The sequence below is a fragment of the Citrus sinensis genome, chromosome 1 (genome assembly GCF_022201045.2).
Source record: "Citrus sinensis cultivar Valencia sweet orange chromosome 1, DVS_A1.0, whole genome shotgun sequence".
Classification (NCBI taxonomy): domain Eukaryota; kingdom Viridiplantae; phylum Streptophyta; class Magnoliopsida; order Sapindales; family Rutaceae; genus Citrus; species Citrus sinensis.
Window position 1 is genome coordinate 16,669,337 of NC_068556.1, and position 22,068 is coordinate 16,691,404.

The 22,068-nt window shown below is 31.2% G+C and overlaps 1 protein-coding gene across 1 annotated transcript; it reads right to left on the reverse strand.

Annotated features, from left to right (window-relative positions):
- Nucleotides 1-266: 266 nt before the first annotated feature.
- On the reverse strand, nucleotides 267-4,651 carry LOC102612450 (hypothetical protein). The gene is made up of 7 exons (XM_006494784.4): nucleotides 4,046-4,651; nucleotides 3,346-3,537; nucleotides 2,909-3,090; nucleotides 1,787-1,932; nucleotides 1,380-1,656; nucleotides 990-1,298; nucleotides 267-768 (listed from the first exon to the last, which is right to left on the reverse strand). Exons 1-7 carry the CDS (start codon nucleotides 4,464-4,466, stop codon nucleotides 520-522), a joined length of 1,776 nt encoding a protein of 591 aa, XP_006494847.1. The 5' UTR covers nucleotides 4,467-4,651; the 3' UTR covers nucleotides 267-519.
- Nucleotides 4,652-22,068: the final 17,417 nt, after the last annotated feature.

Genomic DNA, 22,068 nt, shown 5'->3' on the forward strand with positions numbered 1-22,068 from the left:
TAAATTTGCTATCTTAAATTTGACCATCAAAGACTGAAGTAACCCAAAATCTTGGCCATATGAACCATGAGAAATGAGAGGAGAAAAGCATGTGTTGTATATAAAGTTTGGTTGGTGGAAGAGACAAGACAGGCACTTGATAGGTAACAAATTCTCTGCATGTGTAATGTGGGTTTTTGATTATGTTGTCTTCTCTTTGATTTGGTGGCGTCCTTTTTTGTAACCCAGCACACACTGTAAAAATCAAATTACAAAATGCAACTGTCTCATATCAAACAGAACGGTACCTTTCGATTAAAGTACAAAAGTAAAACAACGATACACAGGAAAAGTAATTACAAGGGGAGTATAAGTAATGACTAATCTATATGCCCAACTAAAAACAAGGTTGATAAAACTTAGACCAAATCCATAAAGCATCGAATTAGAAAATTCAACTGTCTCATATCAAACAGAATGGTACCATCCGATAAAAAGTACAAAAAGTAAAACAACAGTACAGGTACTGAATTTCATGATCTACGACCAACCAAAGAAGTAATCAAGAACGTAAACCAGCGCCAAGGAAAACGGGTAAAGGGCGTAGGCAATTGAGCATGTCCAAAGGGGGAAATTGGTTCGGAAACTGGCAAAGGCACCCATCACTAAGCAAACTATAAGAATAACAAGGACTTCAGATGAGAAGTCCCACGTCAATCCTCTTGCGTAGACAAGAGCTAAGAAAACTGATAAGCAGAGGATGTTATTCATTGTTACGGCTCCATATAGCTGCAGAAATAAAAGAGAAATAAGATATCATGTAACAATCGTTAGAGCAGAAATTAATTATCCTCGTCAAGGGAATTGCTGACAGAGCCTTTTAATCACAGAAGCAACTAAAATCACATGAAGCACTTGCAATTGCTTAGGGCCACAGATTAAAGTGATTAATTATGTATTTTTTAATGCAAAGAAATATGATAGAAGTTAGAGAGAAATGAGAAACAAACCTCAGAAAACGTCAATGAGGCAGTTCTAATCTTCTTACGGCTGGCAAAAATAATTGCTGATACCGCTTCACTTGAGTTGGTGGCAAAAGGCAATGCAATAAATGAGATGAAGAATGAAGGAATACTTGTTGCTGCTGAAAAGTTATCAACAGCATCTACAAGTGGATCAGCAAATGCGGCAGCAATAATGGTTCCAATCAACAGCATCAAAACCGCTTTAAAGGAAACCCACTTCGGGTTTTCAACCCCCTCAGCGACCTCGTCACTTTCCTCCTCTGCTCCTAACAAAGCATGCTCCCTCTTTGTTTGCTGCACATGATTTGCAAGATATCATGGACTCAGTAGTAGTAAGCTCTAGAGGTAGAACGGACACACAATTCTGCAACTTACCAGGTGAAAGTCATCTAAAAATTTCATTGTGTGGGGACCGGGATCAGCAGAACCAGTTCTAGCTTGCATTGCCTCATTAAGCCATTTCTCAATGCCATTGATGAACTCTTTGATATCAATGTGACTATCATTAGAGGTATCAAAGTCGCTCAATACTTTGCTGACAGCATCATCCTGATCCAAGTCTATCTCTTCAAACCGAATTCCTATGATCAATGCTTTTAGTTCAGAAGCCGAAAGACGCTCATCTTTATTCTCATCTATTGCATCAAATAATCTGTCACAAAAACACAGTTATTGCAACAAGTGATAGGAAGTATCAATGGAACAAATATTTTCTTTTTCCTTTTTTTGAGGTGCAACGGGGAATGACTAAGGAACCAAAGTGTTAAAAAATAAAAACTAACTTTTTAATAACATCTATGTTAGGTTCTCCACTATCAGTCAGGAGTCTTCCCAAAGCACGCTGTCTCAGATGTTTCAAAATTCCTGATATCACATGCTTATGCTTTGCAAAAGCAAGACGCCTCTTCTGAATCCAAGGCTGAAAGACCTGCGCGTTGTATATGGACAGAAAGTAAAGAGCCAACATATAGATTTAAAATTCCCAAAAGTTGTTAAACAGTGGAAGAAGGCCATCCTTCAGGATACAAAAAAGGGAATGAGACGTTATCTCATGCTACCAAAGATCGAGACTGAAGGTTCAAACCATCATCAAGCTTCCAAATATGAGCCAGCAACTGCTCACTTCCAAGACTTTTCTGACTACCATGTAAAAAACTTTAACTCAATTGGCCTTCTAAGACACAACTCAGTTGTTTTGTGTAATCCTTCTAACAATTCATTACAAATACCACAAATAAATCATCATTACACTATTATCAATATGAAGGATTAGACTGTCACATACTCACAAGTGGTTAAAAACGCATGTGCTTTGGAAGAGGTGATAGATCATGATAATAACAAACTGACAATCATATCAAGAAAATTTCACATGCTGACTGAAGCAATACAAAATACCAAAGATCACAAACTCACATATCCTGCAAATTTAGTTTGTTAAATAAATTAGCATATAGGATTAGATCCAACACGTTTGAAACTCTCCAAAGATGACAAGAAATAATAACCGTGGCTCGGCGACTTAAGATTACTAGAAAGTTCACATGTAATACCAACTTCACACAGAAAAATGTGCAATGAATGGTACTATGTGATTTAAGTTTTCAGCATATTCTATACTCCTAGCTTTGATAGTAAATGGAGAGCTCAAAAAAGATCGCTGATGAATGCTTTACTTGATAAAGTACTGTTCTCTGCGATCCAGACAACCCAATAAACGAATAAATAAATAAGAGAAACAAAGACTTTTTGGCCCCCATATTCTCGTCCATTTTATATGACTAAAACAATTTAAAATTTCATGAACCTTTCCATATAAGATTTGGATTGATAGTCTAATAATTAGATACTTCAATTCAAACAAATTACATGATGCTATAGACAATGCTTAGAAGAACCAATACCTGATAGAGGCAATAAGAAATCAGCATTGAGACAGATAAAATAAGTGCAATCAAGACTGCTAAGTGTCTTCCTGAGGTTGAATTGAGCATCTGTGGTAGTTGAACAACAACAAATGGGATGACAGAGATAGCCATTATCCTAGCAGCATAGCAAGTCCAAACATCAGTACTAACACCAGTACCTGTCATGAAGGAGAATTTTTTTTTCCTCTCAGATTAGAAAAACATAATTGCAATCTACAACTGAAATAATAAATTCATTTTAGGTTTTCAGGTGCCTGTTCAGTGGCGGCTTCTGAACTCCAACTGTAGTATGGTTTCCATTTTTAATTTCTGCTAACTCATGCTGGGATACTGCATAATGCATAACAGGACTACTCTGCAGCACCATCTGAAAGGATAGGGAAATGATGAAAATTCTCAGTAAAGTGACATACCAGTTAAGCGGAATCCTTTCGTGTTTTGGCCATCTATCGCGACTGAATCTGACTCGCGAAGGTCACACTTCCCCACAACAACACAGGTTCCCCATATTACTGTACTAAGCATGACAGTTGACCCAGCTAGCAAGCCCATTCCCACTGAGACCTGACTTTGAGCAGTTTCTTTAGTTCCAGAGAGTCCAGATACTGTAACAAACAAATAAGATTGAATCAGAGGCAATACAAAGACAAACAATAATATATAGATTTCCAATTTTAATAAAATCCAACAGAGCATAATGGCCTCCAGTTTTTATTCCTTCAAACACTATAGGTTTTCATTTATTTAACCTTTTTTTTTTATTTCCTTCAAATTTCTATCTTCTAAAACTGAGTAATAGCCTTCAAAATTCAAAATTAAGATCTTGCTCATCCAATTAACAGACCGTCATATCTATAAAATCTAAATTAAAATCCTCTCCTCATTTTTATCATTTTCCCTTACTTTCTCGGCATCCAATTGAAAAAAAAAATGAACAAAGAGATCACAATCGAATATTACTTCGTTCACCTGAATTATCACCAAAAAACGAGTATCAGAACTCTAAACTCAAAACTATCCTCCTCTTTTCCTACACTTTCTCAGCAACAAAACAAACAACAACGAAAATTTTAAATATGATTTCCCAAAAAAACAAAAGGGAAAAAATCAAACCGAGAATGAGCATTGCATCAGGAAGGGCGCCGAGGATGGGAAGAAACAATCCACCGACGACACCGGGGCCGAGAATCTCGAGCAAAAGCTCACTGCCATTGGACAAATAAGTAGCCGCCACGTACATGAGATAGCCATAAACAATAATCAAAAACAAGTTCCCCAACACCGTGGTGGTGCAAGGCAAGAACCCGTAGGTCTGCTCGCACGTGGAGGAAGACGATTCCTCCTCTGCCTTAATGAACGGATTGAGCAGTAAGTACTGCGGGCCCCGTTGGTTGTGGTTATTGTTGCTGTTGATCCCATCGGAGATCAGATCGGACGGCGTAGAATAGGGGACGGATCTCGGGTGGACGGCACTGATCGCAAGGAGGAAGAGTGAGAGGAGGAAGAGTTGGAGTTTGTTACTGTTGTTATCCATCGCCTTTCTTTTTTTCCTTTGTTGAGTTGTGGATGAATTTGATGAGACTACAACATTAATTTACGATAATCTACTGGATAGAGAGAGAGAGAGTGAGAGCGCGTTGAAGCCGCGCAATGGCCGTGCCGAATGACTGTGAGATACCGAGGAGAAACAGTGTCGTATCATTCGTTAGTTTGTTACTGTTAGAAGCTAGTGACTTTTAAATATTAAAGGCAGCAACGGAAAATGGTAAGTTCACTTACTTTTTTTTAATTTACTATATTGTCCTTGCTATTTTTTGGTTTCTCGGAAAAAAAAAAACGGCCGACTAATAATAATGTGTCACTTAAGTTTTTATATTTACTCGATTAAGAATTGGTTTTCTTAGTTGTATCAAATAGGGCCCTGACCTTGGTCCAAAAAAAAAAAAAAAAAGAGGGCCCTGACCCCCCGTAACATCATTAGGCTAGGTAACGGGACGGGTTGGGATTTTTCGATCCTAATTCTATCCTAATTATCAATCAAGAGAAAAAAAGATATATTCTGAATCCTATCCTGAATAATAAATTAGGATAAAAATATATCATAACCCAATCAAGATTTTGAATTGTCTCAGATGACATGATCATTTTTCTATTATACGATACAGATTTAAACATTAACAAATGTCATACGTTTATAATTGGAATGTCATACACTATGACCGAGGAGTATATTTATTATTTATCAAAATGACTTGTCATTAATAAATGACCAATATCCCAAATTCATGTGATTCATCAAACTGATACATTTTTGAAAATCCTGATTTTGGAGACATTTGGTATCCCAATCGAGATTTTTAAACTTCTCAAATCTCGTTTTAAACAGTGAATCGGGATAAATTTGAGTCTCAATTTCAGATCCGAATAATCAATCAAGATAAAATTTTGTTTTGAATCTCACCTCAAATGGATCAGGATCCCAAATCCTAATCAAAATTCGAGAAATTTTGCCAACGCTAAACATCACCCCTTCATTGTGAAGTTATAGTTTTCTAATTTCTATCACAAAACATATTGGATAACATATATTTTTACCTATAAATAATGTTATCATTTTTGTTTTTCAAATTCAAAATTTTTCAAAAAATCATCATCCCATGCAAATTTCAAAACATTTTATGACAACATGAGATGGTTATCAAAACTCAATAAAATATGATTGTAACAGTGTCCAATTTGTGGGGGCACGGTATCATAGTCACAACGGAAAGTTATTAATTTTGTTGCCCACTAGGAAAGTCCAAAGCGTCAGAAGCAATTGTGGGATCATCATGAACAAGTGCTAAACTTTTAGTGGTGGGAAGGAAGCCAAGTCAATCATTCACCCGTGTCCACAGGATATTTCCTCTTGATTGTGGCGGTTTGGAACCTGGAAACAAAACATAACAAAATAGACTGCTGGATGCCAACGATGCCATCTACGAAATCCTGTATCGTTGGCTCTCGCTCGACGTCTTTGCTATTATGCCCCACGAGAATCGTACTCTTGTACTTACTTGTGCCCTCTTTTGATTGCTTTTCTTCATTTATGATGCCAAAAGAAAGTGTAAGGTAGGCTCTCTCACACAGCTGAAAAGTGGATTCGTGTGAGACACACAATTAAATTTGTGAGTGAGGTGTAACTTACAAAATCTGTAAGTTAGTAAGCTTCGGATAAAATGATATAATACGAGGAATAATAAAAAAAGTAAAAATTTATTTAGTCTCTGTATTTTAAAATTAATATCTATTCAGTTCTCATATTTTTTAAAATATTTTAAAATATCTATGTCGTTAAAGTATTGATATCTCTATTATTATTTTTTATTTTTTTGACTTATTTTTACAATATTACCTTTTTATAATAATTTTTTATTTTGACATTAATAAAAATAAAATAATTAAATTATTAATTTAACTCTAAAAAATAATATATATATATATATATATATATATATATATTAATTTTTTTTACAAGCACCATTTGCACACTTGATAGTTTGCATACAATTTTTGACAATTTAATTTTTAAAAATTAAAAATTAATATAATTTTTTATTTTTAGGGTTAAATTGGTAATTTAATTATTTTCTTTCTATTAATGTCCAAACAAAAAAATTATTATAAAAGGGTAATATTGTAAAAGTAAGCCAAAATAAATAAAAAATAACGGTATGGGTATCAATACTTTAACGGTAGGGATGTTTCGAGGTATTTTTAAAAATACGGGGACTAAATGGACATTAATCTTAAAATACATGGACTAAATGAACTTTTACCCATAATAAAATCTAAAATTTAACAACATTGCATCGATTATATGATTCATTTCATATTATTTTCAACCAATAATGTTAGAGATTTTAGTATTTAAATATAAATTTGTATGTCAATTACATGTGTCACTAATTTATTAGATGGTGAATTTTATGACTAACAAAATTACTATTATACCATCCAATTAGATTAATGTGGCCTAATTATTCACATGCCCCAAAATTTTTAAAAAATTTTTAATAGAATGAAAGTTTTTAAATTATTAAAATAAAAATAAAAGTTGAGAAAAAAATTAATAATCGACAACTCCTAAACTTTGAAAACACATTAATACTCTTTCTACTTTATAGTCTTTATTATTTTATTTTTTATTTAGGTGGGGCTATTTGTACTTTAATAAATACTTTCGACACTATTTATTTAATAAATAAAATTTTATGTTGGTAAATTATGGACAATTTAATATTTCTTAATAAAATATAATTTCTCTTGATGCCCATATGAAATGACCATTGAATATATGCAAAATCCATAATTTGTTCTTAATACTAGATAGCATGTGTATTTTAACAAAGGAAAAGGACACAGAGACCCCCAACGTTTGAATAAGGGACACAAAACCTCTTAATGTTTCAAAAAAGACACTCAGACCCCCATTTATTAACAGAAATTATAATTTTAAAGTGCAATTACCATTATCCCCTTATAGCATATTAAAAAATAATTGTTCATTGTTCAATTTATTCCTATATTATTAATAAAATTACGAATATAACTTCATTATCCAATTTTTCCATTTAATTTTTGTCAAATTTTCTCTTCAAACTAAATAAATTTAATCCATTGCTCAAGAATAAAAATAAATTAAATCGATTACTAATATAATAAAAATAACAATTCTCCATTTAAACTTATATAATCAACAAAATAAAAAAATTGGTTACAACAATAATTACAAAATCTTAATTGTACTAAATAACATATCCAATAGATTGACATATGCAGAATTGTTATTTTTATTATATTAATAATCAATTTAATTTATTTTTATTCTTGAGGAATGGATTAAATTTATTTAGTTTGAAGAGAAAATTTGACAAAAATTAAATGGAAAAATTGGGTAATGAAGTTATATTCGTAATTTTATTAATAATATAGGAATAAATTGGACAATGAACAATTATTTTTTAATATGCTATAAGGGTATAATGGTAATTACACTTTAAAATTATAATTTCTATTAACAAATGGGGGTCTGAGTGTCTTTTTTGAAACATTAGGGAGTTTTGTGTCCCTTATTCAAACGTTGGGAGTCTCTGTGTCCTTTTCCCTTTTAACAAATTACAGATTTGGAAATTGCAATTTATTTACAACCTTCCATTTGTCTTGAGTGTGAGTGCGAGAGTGTGTGTACGTGTAAGTTAATTCGTAGGTGTGGTACTAAAGCTGGATCTTTTTTTTTCTTTTTTTCTTTTTGGAGTTATTAATGAGAAGTCATCACATTATTATCATTACAGAAGTCAGAAGATTTCTTTCGTTGAAGATTTCTTTCGTTTTTAGGGAAATGAGCCAACAGAATGAAATTCATAAGAGTTCTGCTATTTGCCCCGGGTCAAACCCCGAAAACTAAAGCAAAACGACGTTGTTTCCTCTTCTATTTGAAATGCTACCGTTTCACCCTAGCAAAAGCTCTCCTCTTCGTTCTTCGTTTTCGTCTTCTCCTCTTCATTTTTATCTTCCCCTCTTCGTTTCACCAGGGAAATTTGCCATTCGTTTTGTCCTCTTCGTTTTCGTCTTCCCCTCCTCTTCGTTTGTGATATCCCTCCAACTGGCCTGAAAATGGCATCAACATTTATTCGAAACTCGACCTCAATTCAGAAGATGTTCAAGCGTGTGAGCGAGCAGTTCACATCTATGTTTAGGAGGAAGGCTTTCCTTCATTGGTACACCGGCGAAGGTATGGATGAGATGGAGTTCACTGAGGCAGAGAGCAATATGAATGATTTGGTTTCTGAGTATCAGTAGTACCAAGATGCTACAGCTGAAGAGGATTATTATGAGGATGAAGAGGAAGTTCATGACATGTAGACCTGATCATGTTGTGTCTAATTTGGTAATGGTTGGTTAGAAGTTTTAATTTCTGGTTGCCAGTCTTTGGCAATTATAGATCCAGAAGGGGTATGCCAATTATGTTATCTAAAAGCTTTTGGTTTTGTTCTTTCATTTTCCATTTTGTCATTGCAAAGAACTGAGCAAGAAACTTAGTCTTATGTCAGAAAATATTAACAGCTGCTGAAAAATCGAAGAGGAAGAGCTTCAACACTGGTGACTGAAAAATCGAAGAGGAAGAGCTAAGAGTAGTTGTTTCTCTGCATAGCATCTTCGTTTCTCTGCCTTAGGAAAATGCTTTAGTTTGTTTTCTTTTTACTAGATGAAACGACTACATTTCATGCAACCAAAAAGAAAAAGAAAAAAAAAAGCCAAAACGACGCCGTTTTGAACTAATTCGGGGTTTGACCTGGGGAAAATAGCATTTTCCAAATATTATTTGTTGTGCTGTGAATATAACAATAGTCCACACATAGATTTTAATTTTCATAGTGAGATGGCAAATAAAATGAAAATCATTAAGTAAATTCAACAACAACAAGATTGGGCTGGTTCCAGCCATAATCGAATTTGACTCCCTCAGTGTAGTTAATCTCATTAGTAACAAAATTACAAGCAGGTACGAAGTGGGGTGGCTAATCTCGGAAATTCAAGAAGGTCTAACTTGTTCTCAAAGCCGTATTAAAGTACTCTTTGCACCACGATCTTGCAATGAAGTGGCGCATCATCTTGCCAAATTATCTCTATGTCATTCTACAGAGCAAGTTTGGATGGATGAAGCTCCTAGTGAGATATCTACTTAGGTATACAAAGACAAACATATGTAAATTCTCCCGATCAATGAAGTTCCAGTTTTAAAAATAAAAAATAAAAAGAATATATACAAATTTTTTATTATTATTATTATTTTTAGAAGGTTAGAATTTTTTATCTTTGGCTGTGCTGAATATTCTAATGGGAGTTAACAAAGATAATTAATTTAAAAGATTTATATGAGGACTTTTTTAGTATTTTAAAGAGTACTTAAAATAAAATTCATTTTCTAAAATTTTAAAGATGATTGTTTAAAGAAATAGAGTGTAGTGAATTTCAGAGTACAAATAGTTCCACCTATTTTATTTATAGAAAAATAGATTATCTAACCATTTTCACTTCCACCAAAGAGTCGTAATTAGCTCAGGCTCCTAATACTCAAAATTGACATTTTCATCTTCTTTTTCTTTTTGTAAGTTTATTTCACATGACATAATTAAACTAACCATTCAACTTCCAAGTTCATCATATATTAATATTTCAAAAATTCAAGAATGTAAAGTTCATTTAGAATGAAAGAGTGTAAAGTTCATTGGTTGGCCAAGAACCCCCCTATAGGGACATCTTGTTCATCATCAGAAATATGAATAGAAACCCTAGAGGGTTGAGAGACGGAGGAGGAGCAACACGGAACGCTCCTGGTAGCGCGTCTAAGTGAGCCTTCGCCCTTACTCAACTCACCATGTTTCACTTTGAGAAGGTCCATGGAAAGCAAGAAGAAAAAAGTGGAACGAGAAAAGGAAGAGAGAAGAGAGAAACGTACCTTGAGCAAGTAAGAGAAAATGAGGATGCCAAACGCTGTGGAAGAAAAAGAAAGAACAAGTTGTGTTTGGGAACGATACGTATCCCGAGAGTAATGAACAATTTTGAATTTCAAAATCTAGATTAAGGCTTTTAAACTTCTTAGTTCACGATAAGGATTTTTGAATTTCAAAAACTCTTATCATGAATTGGAGGTCTGTGTTGATGAAGTAATTGATGACGGATACCACCTCAACAGGGTAAGAGTCTCTAGAAAGGAAAATCGTATCCCTCAAAAGGAACTCTCAAGATGGAAAATATGGAAACCTTGATTTAAATAGTGAATAGGTCAAACTTGCCAAGCCAACAAGGCTAAAATGTCGGGATGATACTTATCACCAAGAAAGAATCACGAAAACATTGCAAGAAATGGATAAAGAAATTGGCCACAAGGCCACTACGCCTACAACACCTCCAAAAATAAGGGAAGAACACCCACTCCAATAATTATGCCCTATTTTCTTCTCCATTAAGGATTTTTAAGGAAAAATTGCCATCAGAAAGGTATGATCACTCAAGCAAACTAAACATTTTAATTTCAACTCTAAAGACACTCTACTGACTTAAGCATCGAAGTGGGCATGCCAGAGACCACCACCTCCGGCCCCATTTCACCCTTTTCTTGTTTGTTACTATTTGTGCAGGTTACCTCCATCTGTTGAACTTGGTTCGACCCCAGACGGAAGAAATCAATCGTTGATAGTATGTATCTGTAAATTGTAATAATTTGAAAGAAAAATATAATACTAGTATCTTACCATGTAAAACATTAAAAAAAATTAATTAATTCAAGATATATTTATATATAGTAAAATGAGGTTAGACTTTTTCTAAAATATTACATAACAGTATATATAGTGATATATATAATCAAATAACCTTGTTAGGACCTAAAGTCCACCTTAATGCCTATCTGCCGGATCTATCACCACATATCAAAGTTGAAGTTTATCTTATAAATAAATATGAAAAAAAAAGAGTAAATAAACTCTCATATCTATAGAGAGAGACTCGTATCATCAAACTTATGGTGTGTTTACTAATTAGTAATTGGAATGGGCTGAAATCGAAATGAAGTGGAATCGGAATGGGTTGGAATCGGAATGGGGAATGGGAATCAAAATAAACTATTTATTTTAGCTGTAGAAATTGGAATCTGAATGAATTGTATTGTCATTGATGTGTTTACTTTATCTTAGAATCGGAATAGATAGTTACAAGTTACTAAACTGACCTTAATTTATTATTGTCATAATAATAATAATAATAATAATCATCATCATCATCATCATTGTATTAGTAATAGTAATTGTTATTCTTATTGTTATTATTATTATAATTAATACTTATAGTTATTCCTAATAATAATAATAACAACCATTATTACTGTTGTTGTTGTTGTTTTATTATTATTATTATTATTATTATTATTATTATTATTATTATTATTATTATTATAGAAATACTATTATAATTGTTAATCATTATAATTAATATTAATAATAATAGTAATAGTAATTATTATAATTATAATAGCAATAATATTATAATTATTATCCATTAATATGATCGAAGGATGGATGTGCTTTCGAAGGATCTCAGTATTAAAACTTTAAATTAAACAATTAATGGATCGGTTATTCCAAATTTTAAAATAAGTTACCAGCTTTGAAATTAAGTAGATTTGCTTTGGATCATACAGTGATCAAACAAATTTGAACGCGGTTGGTCAAATTTTAAATAACTAATTAGTACGTGGCGTTGTTAGACCAGATCGATGCTACACAAAGTGAAGCCTTTGGACCCAGATCTGGCTTAGAACAGATCAATAGTCCGCACGTTCGGGTTTCCAGCCGATATACCAAATCAGTCTTATTTTACCAAATATGGTTAAGTTGCTTTAGACGTGGTTGGTTCTTTTTTATTGGGCTATTATCAGATTTAGATTAAGTTCTTTTAAGGGCTTGGGTACATACACAGTACCAGATCCGGTTCCCGGAAATGGTGCTCTGAAGGAATGGAGGAAGAAGAGAAGATTTACAACTGAGGATCGAGATCCGGTCTCTTTGCCTCAGAGGAATGTAGAATTTATATGGCAGATCTGATACAGATCAGTCTGCAAGCATGCTTGGAAAAGAAAAGTGCTTTTAAAAATAAATTACTGGAATTTAAATGTGCATAAAATTAAATTGCAGAAAAGTAATAATAATAAAAATTATTATTATTATCAACAATAAATTTTTCATAATAATAATAAAATAATATAAAAAATGATAAAATGAGAATTTCAAAATTTAAGTGAAGATAATATAGTCACTTTAAGGAGTGAGAATCTCATTCCCACCTCTCCCATGGGAATGAGAACTCTATTAATCATTTATAATTTTTAATGGGGCCACTCACTTTGATTTACATTCCACTTGAGTAAACATATTATTCATTCTCACTCTTTAATTCTCATTCTTATTCCCAATAAATAAACACACCATTAATAATGAAGTAAAGCTTATTGTCTAACCAATTTAAATAAGGAATTGTGCATTTGATAGTTATTATGTTTATAATTTCTTAATCGTGCTACGATACAATTACACTTTTTCCGAAATAGTTTTAGGTTCTGTTACATCCTAAAGTTCTCAAAATATCTTATTATCCTTTTATTGTGGAACTGTAACTTAAAAAAAAAAAAAGCAGAGATTTTGTGGTTGGACGAGTTTATCTCAAAAGCATTATTCTAGAAATAAATTAATAAAACGTATTTTCTTACCAACCGACGTGAAACTGTCAATGGACCTTTCAATGAGAATATCATTTCTTGTTTATCTCTATCAGTCAAATTCTCATAAAGGAAATGGCATTCAGGTAATTTGAAACTGCAAAAGGGGTAAAATAGTCCTGACATTATTTTGTCCATATCACTTCTGCCGAAACAAACACGGTGCAGAAGATAATGACGCAATAATGGAACGCAGGTTCTGGGCTTTTCAGCTCCTATTAGGCTATTATCAAGAACAACGAGCGACACGTGTAAGGTGCACCAACTAACCCCTAACTGCCCGGGTCAAAATCAGACGAAGGCGCTTTCATGGAATGAAGTACGAATCCCACGTGTTCACATGACGGAATGTCAAAGCTACCAGCGTAACGTTACTTGTGGCTTTGCCTTTGGTGAGAAATAAAAGGACACCCCCACTTTTTTTTTTTTTTTTTGTGAGAAGAAATGACACCCCCACTTCAGATAAAAGAAGTGCAATAAAAATATATTATTTTTAAAAATTTATAAAATAAAAATGAAGTTTTCGATAATTAATTAATTAAATTATTTTTAATTAGAGATAGTAATCGGGATAAATGGATATGGAATTTGTCAAACTTGATCCCATTGAATTATGTAATCGGGACCTCATATCCTACCAACAAAAATACAATTTAATTTTGTTCTCATAAACTCTAAATATCATCCCAATTGTCTAGATTTTTTCTCCTTTGTTTTTATTTAATTTTTTTCATTGTTTAGTTTATCTCAAAGTAAAAAAAAAACTGCAAATTGATTTTTTTTCCTAGTTAAGCAAAAAAAAAATTTCAATGGTAGAATCAGGATTGCAATCGATACAATTGGTATTTAAAAACAGGGTAAAGTTATGGTACCACAACTGAATCCAATCATTAGATCTAGCCCATAATTGTCATCAAAACAAGATCCAATGGCTGGATCCAATTGTGGTACCATACAACTGTGGCACCATAATTGGACCCTTAAAACAATCTCAATCACTTATTGATTTGTTCAATGGTACATAATTTCACTACAGTCTCAATTGATTTTAAATCTATCCTAAAAAATGTGGAATGATAAGTTCTATAATCAATCTTGATGTGTGATAGAAAAAAATACAAAAAAATAATATGTTATCACTTGAAAATAAAAAATTATCTACAAGATTTAAAAAATATTAAAAAAGAATTTTTTATTTTTATATTTTTTATACTCTTTTCGGTATATTATTATTCTTTTGTAATTTATTTGAAATTTGGGATTAAGAATTTTTGTCGTCCGTATACTTAATTTCCATTGTGTCTTAAATCCACATTATGATCATATTTCTAATCACATGAAATATAAGGATTGACACGTTTAGGATTAGTTGTCACATCCTATCAAAAGCCCCCCAAAAAAAAGGACAAAAAGGATGGATTAGTTGTCATATCTTGCTTTGTATGTCAACTGATGCTAACTACTGAACCTATACCATTGGAAAGTGTGATGCTGGCAGCACTGATGTTTGTCCCAGGTCAAATCTCGGGTCAAACCCCGAAACGGGCTAAAACGACATCGTTTCGTCTATTAATTTTTTTGTTTTTATTCGCTATGAAACGACGACGTTTTGCTTGGATAAATCACAAAAGCAGCAATAGAACCAAGTTGTTTCTTTGTCTTCGTTCTCGTTTCACCAAACAGCAAGAACCCATGGAAAAAAGAAAAAGGGAAAGCTTTTGGAATGACAGATTTCAAATCTAAGCACAATCTCTGTCCGTTCCTTTAATTTCTCTTTATCTACATAGATTTATCATCACATTACTGATTACATAACGATAGTTAATTAATATTCTCTCTTGCCCTGTAAACAAATCTTAGAGAAAATACAATTAATTATCTCTCAAAAACACTTAAATGACCATCGATTAATTCAACATCACCCAGAACAAACTGGCTCTTCCTTTATATTTTCCGACAACGGCTTCCTTAACCTACATGAAACTAATCTATACTTGAACTCCGGCACCGGAAAGTACCCATCATGAACACCCTCCAAGGAAAATGATGTTTCCGTTAAGAGAACAAAGAGGAAGAAGCAGTTGGATTAAGAGACCGAAGAGGAAGGAAGAAGCAGCTGGTTCTGTTTTTTTCACTCTTTACGTTGGCAAAGGAAAATGATGTTTGTGTTACTAAGGGTTCTGCAGCAACGAAGAGGAAAGGAAACAGCTGGGTGAAGAAAACGAAGAGGAAAAGTTCTGTTTTTGCACTTTATACAAGCCAAAATGACATCGTTTCTCAGCAAATTAAAATGAGAAAAATAAGTGCCAAAACGACGCCATTTCAATTGTTTCGGGGTTTGACCCGGGATTTGACCCGGGACAAACATCATTTTCCGTGATGCTGGAGATGAACTAATAAACTGTAGCTGAAAAAGACCAACAAAGTGTTGTTCCATTAATAATGGAATCCTCTTAAGTGATTTGATTTGATTTACTCCTCAATTCGAGTCGCAGGAAAGTCGTCTTTGTTGGGAGAATTTGTGCCTCTCAGTTCGAGTGAGGACTTTTAATCTGAGTTATGGTACGGGTTTAAAAGTACCTCCCACAGTTGGGGCTCTCTCCAAGATACCTCGTGGTCAAAATTAAAAAAAAAAATTAACCCTCTCCAAGATACCTCGTGGTCAAAACTAAAAATAAAAAATAAATTGTAGCTGGAAAAGAATTTATCACTTCATGAATTTTCTTTTTTTTTTTACAACAAAAGTTGCATTCATTACACCATAACATTACAAGAGGCATACAAAATCCGCATAGGGTGTGTTTAATTATAGTATTAAGAGAATATTAAATTACTATTTACATTAAGTTAATACCAAACTCATGTTTGGGAAAAGATCACAAGGGATTGAGGTGGGAGGCTAATGCGTCAACTGGCACATTAGCTAATCCCGACTGTGAGTCGGGAAAAGCTAATGTGTCAGTTGACGCATTAGCTTTGTTTTTTTTTTTTTTTTCTTTGGCTTTTAACTTTTGCTTTTTGTTTTATTATTATTATAATGCTAAAATAATAAATAAATATAATTTTTAATTTAATATAATATTTTATTTTATTTATTTTTATATTATAATTTATTAATAAATTTATAACTTATTATAACTAATAAAAATATTTAAATATGAATAAATTTGAATAATATTAATTTAAAATTAATAATAATATAAATAATAACATAAAATATTAATGCAATTTAAATATATTAATATAATATAATATTTAATTTAAATTAATTAAAAATAATAATACAGTACAGTGTAGCACCAAACATTGTACAATATTATTATAATACAATGCTAATACAATACAGCATAATACAATACACCAGTATTAAAATAATATAATACAATATAATACAATACAGTGTGCCAAATGCACCCATATGAAATTAGAACCGGGCTACCCCATAATCGTGATTTGATCATCATTAGGTGGTGAGAAACCACGCCTTATGACGAAAGGGGAGCATTACGTCCATGCAACAATGTGCACGACTCAAAATGATCAAGAGCCATTTTAGCAGTTTTGTGAGCTGCTGAATTATAAGATCTTCGAATTTGTTTTACAGTAAACACATTTTTCTATAAATAAAAGCTCTAATATCATATATTAGTCAATCAATCTCTAGATTTCTATCAATTCTTTTAGAAATTAACTGAATCGGACTCAATCACCGGTGGAGGAAGCAATCATCATTATTATTGGATTAAAAGTGGATGTATATTTATAAAATAAAATAAAATCACCTAAATATCGTTTCTTTAATTTTCTATTAGCAGAATTAAAAGTGGATGTATAATGTGGTCAAACTGATATGGATGATACTTTAGAGATAAGATGGTAGTTTTGGTTGAATAAAAAAGAAGTTTATTTAAGATCTATTTATGTAATTAAAGAGTAAGTTTACTTTTTAGTACTTTTGTGGTAAAAAATTGTTTAAATATCTACTCAAACTTTATTTAGTTGGATACTTTTCAGAATTTCATTTTAAATAATGGAATTTTCTTAAGTTACATTTATTATAACTTACAACTCAATAAAAACATGAAAAAATGAGTAACACGAGAGGTGGATTAGGTGGGCCGGTGTGTGGTCTTTAAATTGTTTTAACTGGAACGTAAGTTACAACAAATGTAACTTAGTAGGACTGGTGGGATTGGTAGCTTCTAATTTTTTACATAAATTTTGACACAAAATTTTAGCCCTTTAATGTATTCAATCCAATGATTGAAATTAGTGTTGATGTGAATTTCTTTTCTAAATAAAAATCAATAAACTTAACTCCACCAAATATTATATGCTCGTTCTATTATCTTTTTCTCTTGTATTTTAACCTATTTTTTTTCCTTATTTCTCTGTTTTCTACGTATTCTTCTCTATCAACAAAGGAAAATTAAAAGTACAAAAAAAATGTTGTTCACATTATATAAGGTAAAGAAAAGCTCACTGATACTCTATAATTTTCTTTTTATTTCTCATAAAAATATTAGCTATAAAAAGTTTGCGTGCATGTATATCTGTTTGTGGAGTGATTGCTCTATTATCTAATTCCTATTATTAAAAAGGATGTAAAAAAAATCAAATTGATGCAAAGTGTTGTATGAATATATTAATAAGGCTAGATCATTTTCTCTTGGAACATTTTCTCTTGGAGCTTGAAATAGGAACATTAGATCGTCCCTAAGTTATTTATTTATTTTTTTAAAATTTATTGCTATTGAGAATCACACCATAAAGAGAGAAAAAGAAAATAAAGGGAAGAAATAATATTTAGTAGGAACCAAATTTTATTAATTTCTGTTTTAAAAGAAATACATATCATCTTTATTTTCAATCATTAAATTGATTATGATTTAAGGACCAAAATTTTGTGTCAAAAATTTGTGTAAAAAAAGAGGCGCTCCCGATCTTATCCTATAGACTTTCAAATTCAGATCTCCTGTTTTCATTTCAGGAGATTTTACTATCTTAATTAGATGAAACCCACTATATCTCTTTGCTAATTCAAATGGCTTTTAGGGCTCTATTAATAACTAATATCAAATATATAATATATAGGAGGGGCTATTTTACATTTTAAAATATATTTAGAGCACACATTTGCTAGGCACATCCATCATTTAAATTTAAAATATTAATTTTTACTATGTATATTAATCAAAATCCCACAATTTCATGTTTTGCTTCTTTCATAGTCATACTTGCTCATTTTCTTTTCATTATATCAAATTTAAAAGATTTCACCTTCTCCATCAATAAAATTAAAAAAGGATATCAAAAATAATTTTTTAACGCTACACTTTTAATATTTTATATTATAAGTTTAATTGTTATATTGTTGTCAATCTTTTATTAAAAATAAATACTATGCAAAGATTTCCGATGTCGCCTTATTTGATATGTGATTTTTTACTTCTTTATATGCAGCAATATTCATATAAATACAGACAATAATTTATAAATTAAAAACGTTAAAAAAAATGGTCCCGCAGATTAGAGATTCTATATATTATTTATTAGGTCCGCCTAACTTACGTTGAATGTAAGTTACGGTCAGTCTGTGAAATTTCATCTAGCCCCCTATACTCTATATTATTTATACTTTATTCATGAATATTATAAATTTTTTGAAATATAAAATTTCGTTTAACCCCCTCTACTCAATTTTATTTTATTAAAATCATGGAGTATGAATTCGCCCCCATAATTTTAAATTCTCAAAATAACCTCCATTTAATTAAAAAATATAATTATTGTTAAATGAATTATATTTATAATTATAATTTTATTATAATCATAAATATTTTTTTTAATAGATTATTGTTATTATTAATAATGATAATAAAAAATATTATAATTAATTAATCTATTAACAATAATTAATAATATTTTTTTTAAATTGTTAGTAATAATAATAATAATAATGAATGATAATTAACATATTTATGATTATAATAAAATGGAATAAACACTGAGTCTATATTTATGTAGGAGACTCTTTTATATTTCTATACTTTTTAATTTCAAGTACTTTTAGGATTTTTTGTTACTTTGATAAATAATGGTTTCGTAGGCATCTCATTATTAAACGGTCATTTTTAAGTGCTTTTTGCTAAGTTGTTACACCTTCGAGGATGTAAACACATTTTTCTTGCTTCTATTTTTTAAATGCAAAATTATTTTTATTGGGTCAAGCTTAAAATTTTGACAGAAATTGTCATTCATTGGTCTCTTGAAACCCGATAATGAGTATTTAAAGTCGAAGGTAGCATTAGCAATACATTTACTATTAGTTAGATAATAATTAATTATTATTATTATTATTAACAATTTATAATGCTTTTTATTCTTGTTATTAATAATAACAATAATCTATTTAAAAAAATATTTATGATTATAATAAAATTATAATTATAATTATAATTTATTTAAAAATAATTATATTTTTTAATTAAATGGAGGTTATTTTGAGAATTTAAAATTATAGGGGCGAATTCATACTCTATGGTTTCAATAAAATAAAATTGAGTATAAGGGGTTAAACGAAATTTTATATTTCAAAAAATTTATAATATTCATAAATAAAATATAAATAATATAGAGTATAGGGGACTAGATGAAATTTCACAGGCTAACCGTAACTTACATTCAACGTAAGTTAGCGGACTCTTAAAATAAAACTAAAAGATATCAATATTTTAACATTAATTTAAAATTACACGGAAACCAAAAATATTAACACGTGTCGGCAGAGATAGCTAGCGACTGAGTGAGTCGCCCATAAAGGGCGACTGTTGCTAGCACTCCTCAAAGTTTAAATTCCTCAATCAAAAGAGAGTCTCTATGTTACAATTAATATAACATACACACTCAACAACAACCACACAAATAATGGGCCCATATAATTTGTGTGGTTATTATTGAGTGTGTATATTACATTAATTATAACATAGCATTTGCCCAATCAAAAATTCATCTTATCTCTTCTGACCTACCTATTTGACACCTATTTTTCTACTTAAAATAAATTTTGTTCCTCCGACAGCATATGAAGATTTGACATCAAATTATTTACTTTCTGTCTAACCAATACTTTTGTTACACATAAATTTGTTTATCATAACTAGTACTGAAGTTTCCAATAATACCCATACAAATAAAAAAATGAAGGACACATGACTCCTGTAACTGCAATCAAGACGGGACACTTTTCGTTAACCCAACACAAAGTTAAGGGAGAAGTCTATCTTACAGATTCTGTAACATACATTCCCCACTCCATGCACTCCACGTGTCCCACCATGTGAAAACAAAGCAAGCAAATGGCACCACTGGGGGCTGGTTAACCTGGTCTGTATGTTACAGAATCTGTACCGTAGCTAGCTCCCAAAGTTAAGTTCAAACTCTAAAATTCTCTTACTTTTGATGCACGATTTTATAAAGGATATGTCTACTTTGAATTTATTTTAAATTAAAATATAAATTACAAATATACACATAAAATAATAAATAATAAAAAAATTATTATAATTTTAATTGTATGATTATGAAATAATATTGTACTTTAAAATAGTTTCAATAGAACTAAATTTTTTTACAAATTCAACTAGTCGACACTTGAGACATGAGAAGCTCGTACACCAGGCTAAAAGAGGCTAATTTTCTAGAAAGCCAATACTGGACTAGTATGCCGAAACCACTATGCCGACTTGTGAAGCTTCGATCTGGGAGCAATCGAGGATGTCGATTGTTGAAGAAATCTTCCTCGACGTGGCAACGACTTATAGCATTATCTTTGCACGGCTTTCATGCTGCCACGTACCCCTAATTTTCATCTAATATTAATGAATCAATAAGTTGGGCTATTATGCACGGATTAGAATTTAATTCTGAATTTACTTTTTACTAAGCAAAAAATTAATTATCAAGATTTATTTCATATTTTTCTTATTTAATAATTATTAATTCAATGTTGAGAAAAACTCAGCTCAGCACTTAATATCTATTCATTTTGTACTTTTACAAATATTTTTGAGTTTTTAACTGCCTTTATTTTTTTATTTTTTTAAAAGTAGATAATAGATTAAGTTTCAGTTGATTTTTTTTTCTATGGAGGACCTTGGCCAATAATTGTTGTCTGATACTTTGTAAGTCCTTTTCAAATGAATTTATTTTCAAAAAAATACAATTTTTAAAAATTAATTAATTGATTAATTACTTGGACACAGCAGTTCGACTTGGCGACATAAAATTGATTTATCAAATTTGTATTCATTCGTGGCCTATCTTCATTTATTTTGGCACTCTGTCGTTGGGTCAAAACTGCATATTCGGCGGCCTAAAGTTAAGATCACTTTTGAAAAATTAAAAATGATTCAATTGATTTTCTTCAAGCTTTTTTATATGACACCTTTTATTCGACGTTGAACCAAGTTGACATAAGATTAAAAGATTATATTCCGAAGGCATCATGGTTTTGATCAGTCTTCGTGCGTGTTGCCTTTTCAAATTATTTTTATTAAATAAGTGACTATCAAATTCAAACACAATCTCGAACATGAACATTTTTTTACTTTTTCTTTTTTTTTTAACTTTCCGCCCCAGATTTGCTTTGTGAGGCTTTCAAATAAGGGTCTTATTTTAATATTCTTATGTTTATGTATAGATAATTTACCACAATATCCTTATCCCCTCTCCCTCTTGCCAAGTTTTTTCTCCTTGTTTTCCCTGCCGCTGCAACTTCCTTCTCTACTTCATCAATTTCTTTTCTTTCTTTTTCTCCTTT

Coding starts and splice junctions, on each gene's coding strand:
- LOC102612450 (XM_006494784.4), bottom strand. CDS start 4,466: ATGGATAACAACAGTAACAAACTCCAACTCTTCCTCCTCTCACTCTTC. Junction 1,299..1,379: donor TTTTAGATGACTTTCACCTG/GTAAGTTGCAGA, acceptor AATCATGTGCAG/CAAACAAAGAGGGAGCATGC. Junction 769..989: donor CCTCATTGACGTTTTCTGAG/GTTTGTTTCTCA, acceptor TTATTTCTGCAG/CTATATGGAGCCGTAACAAT.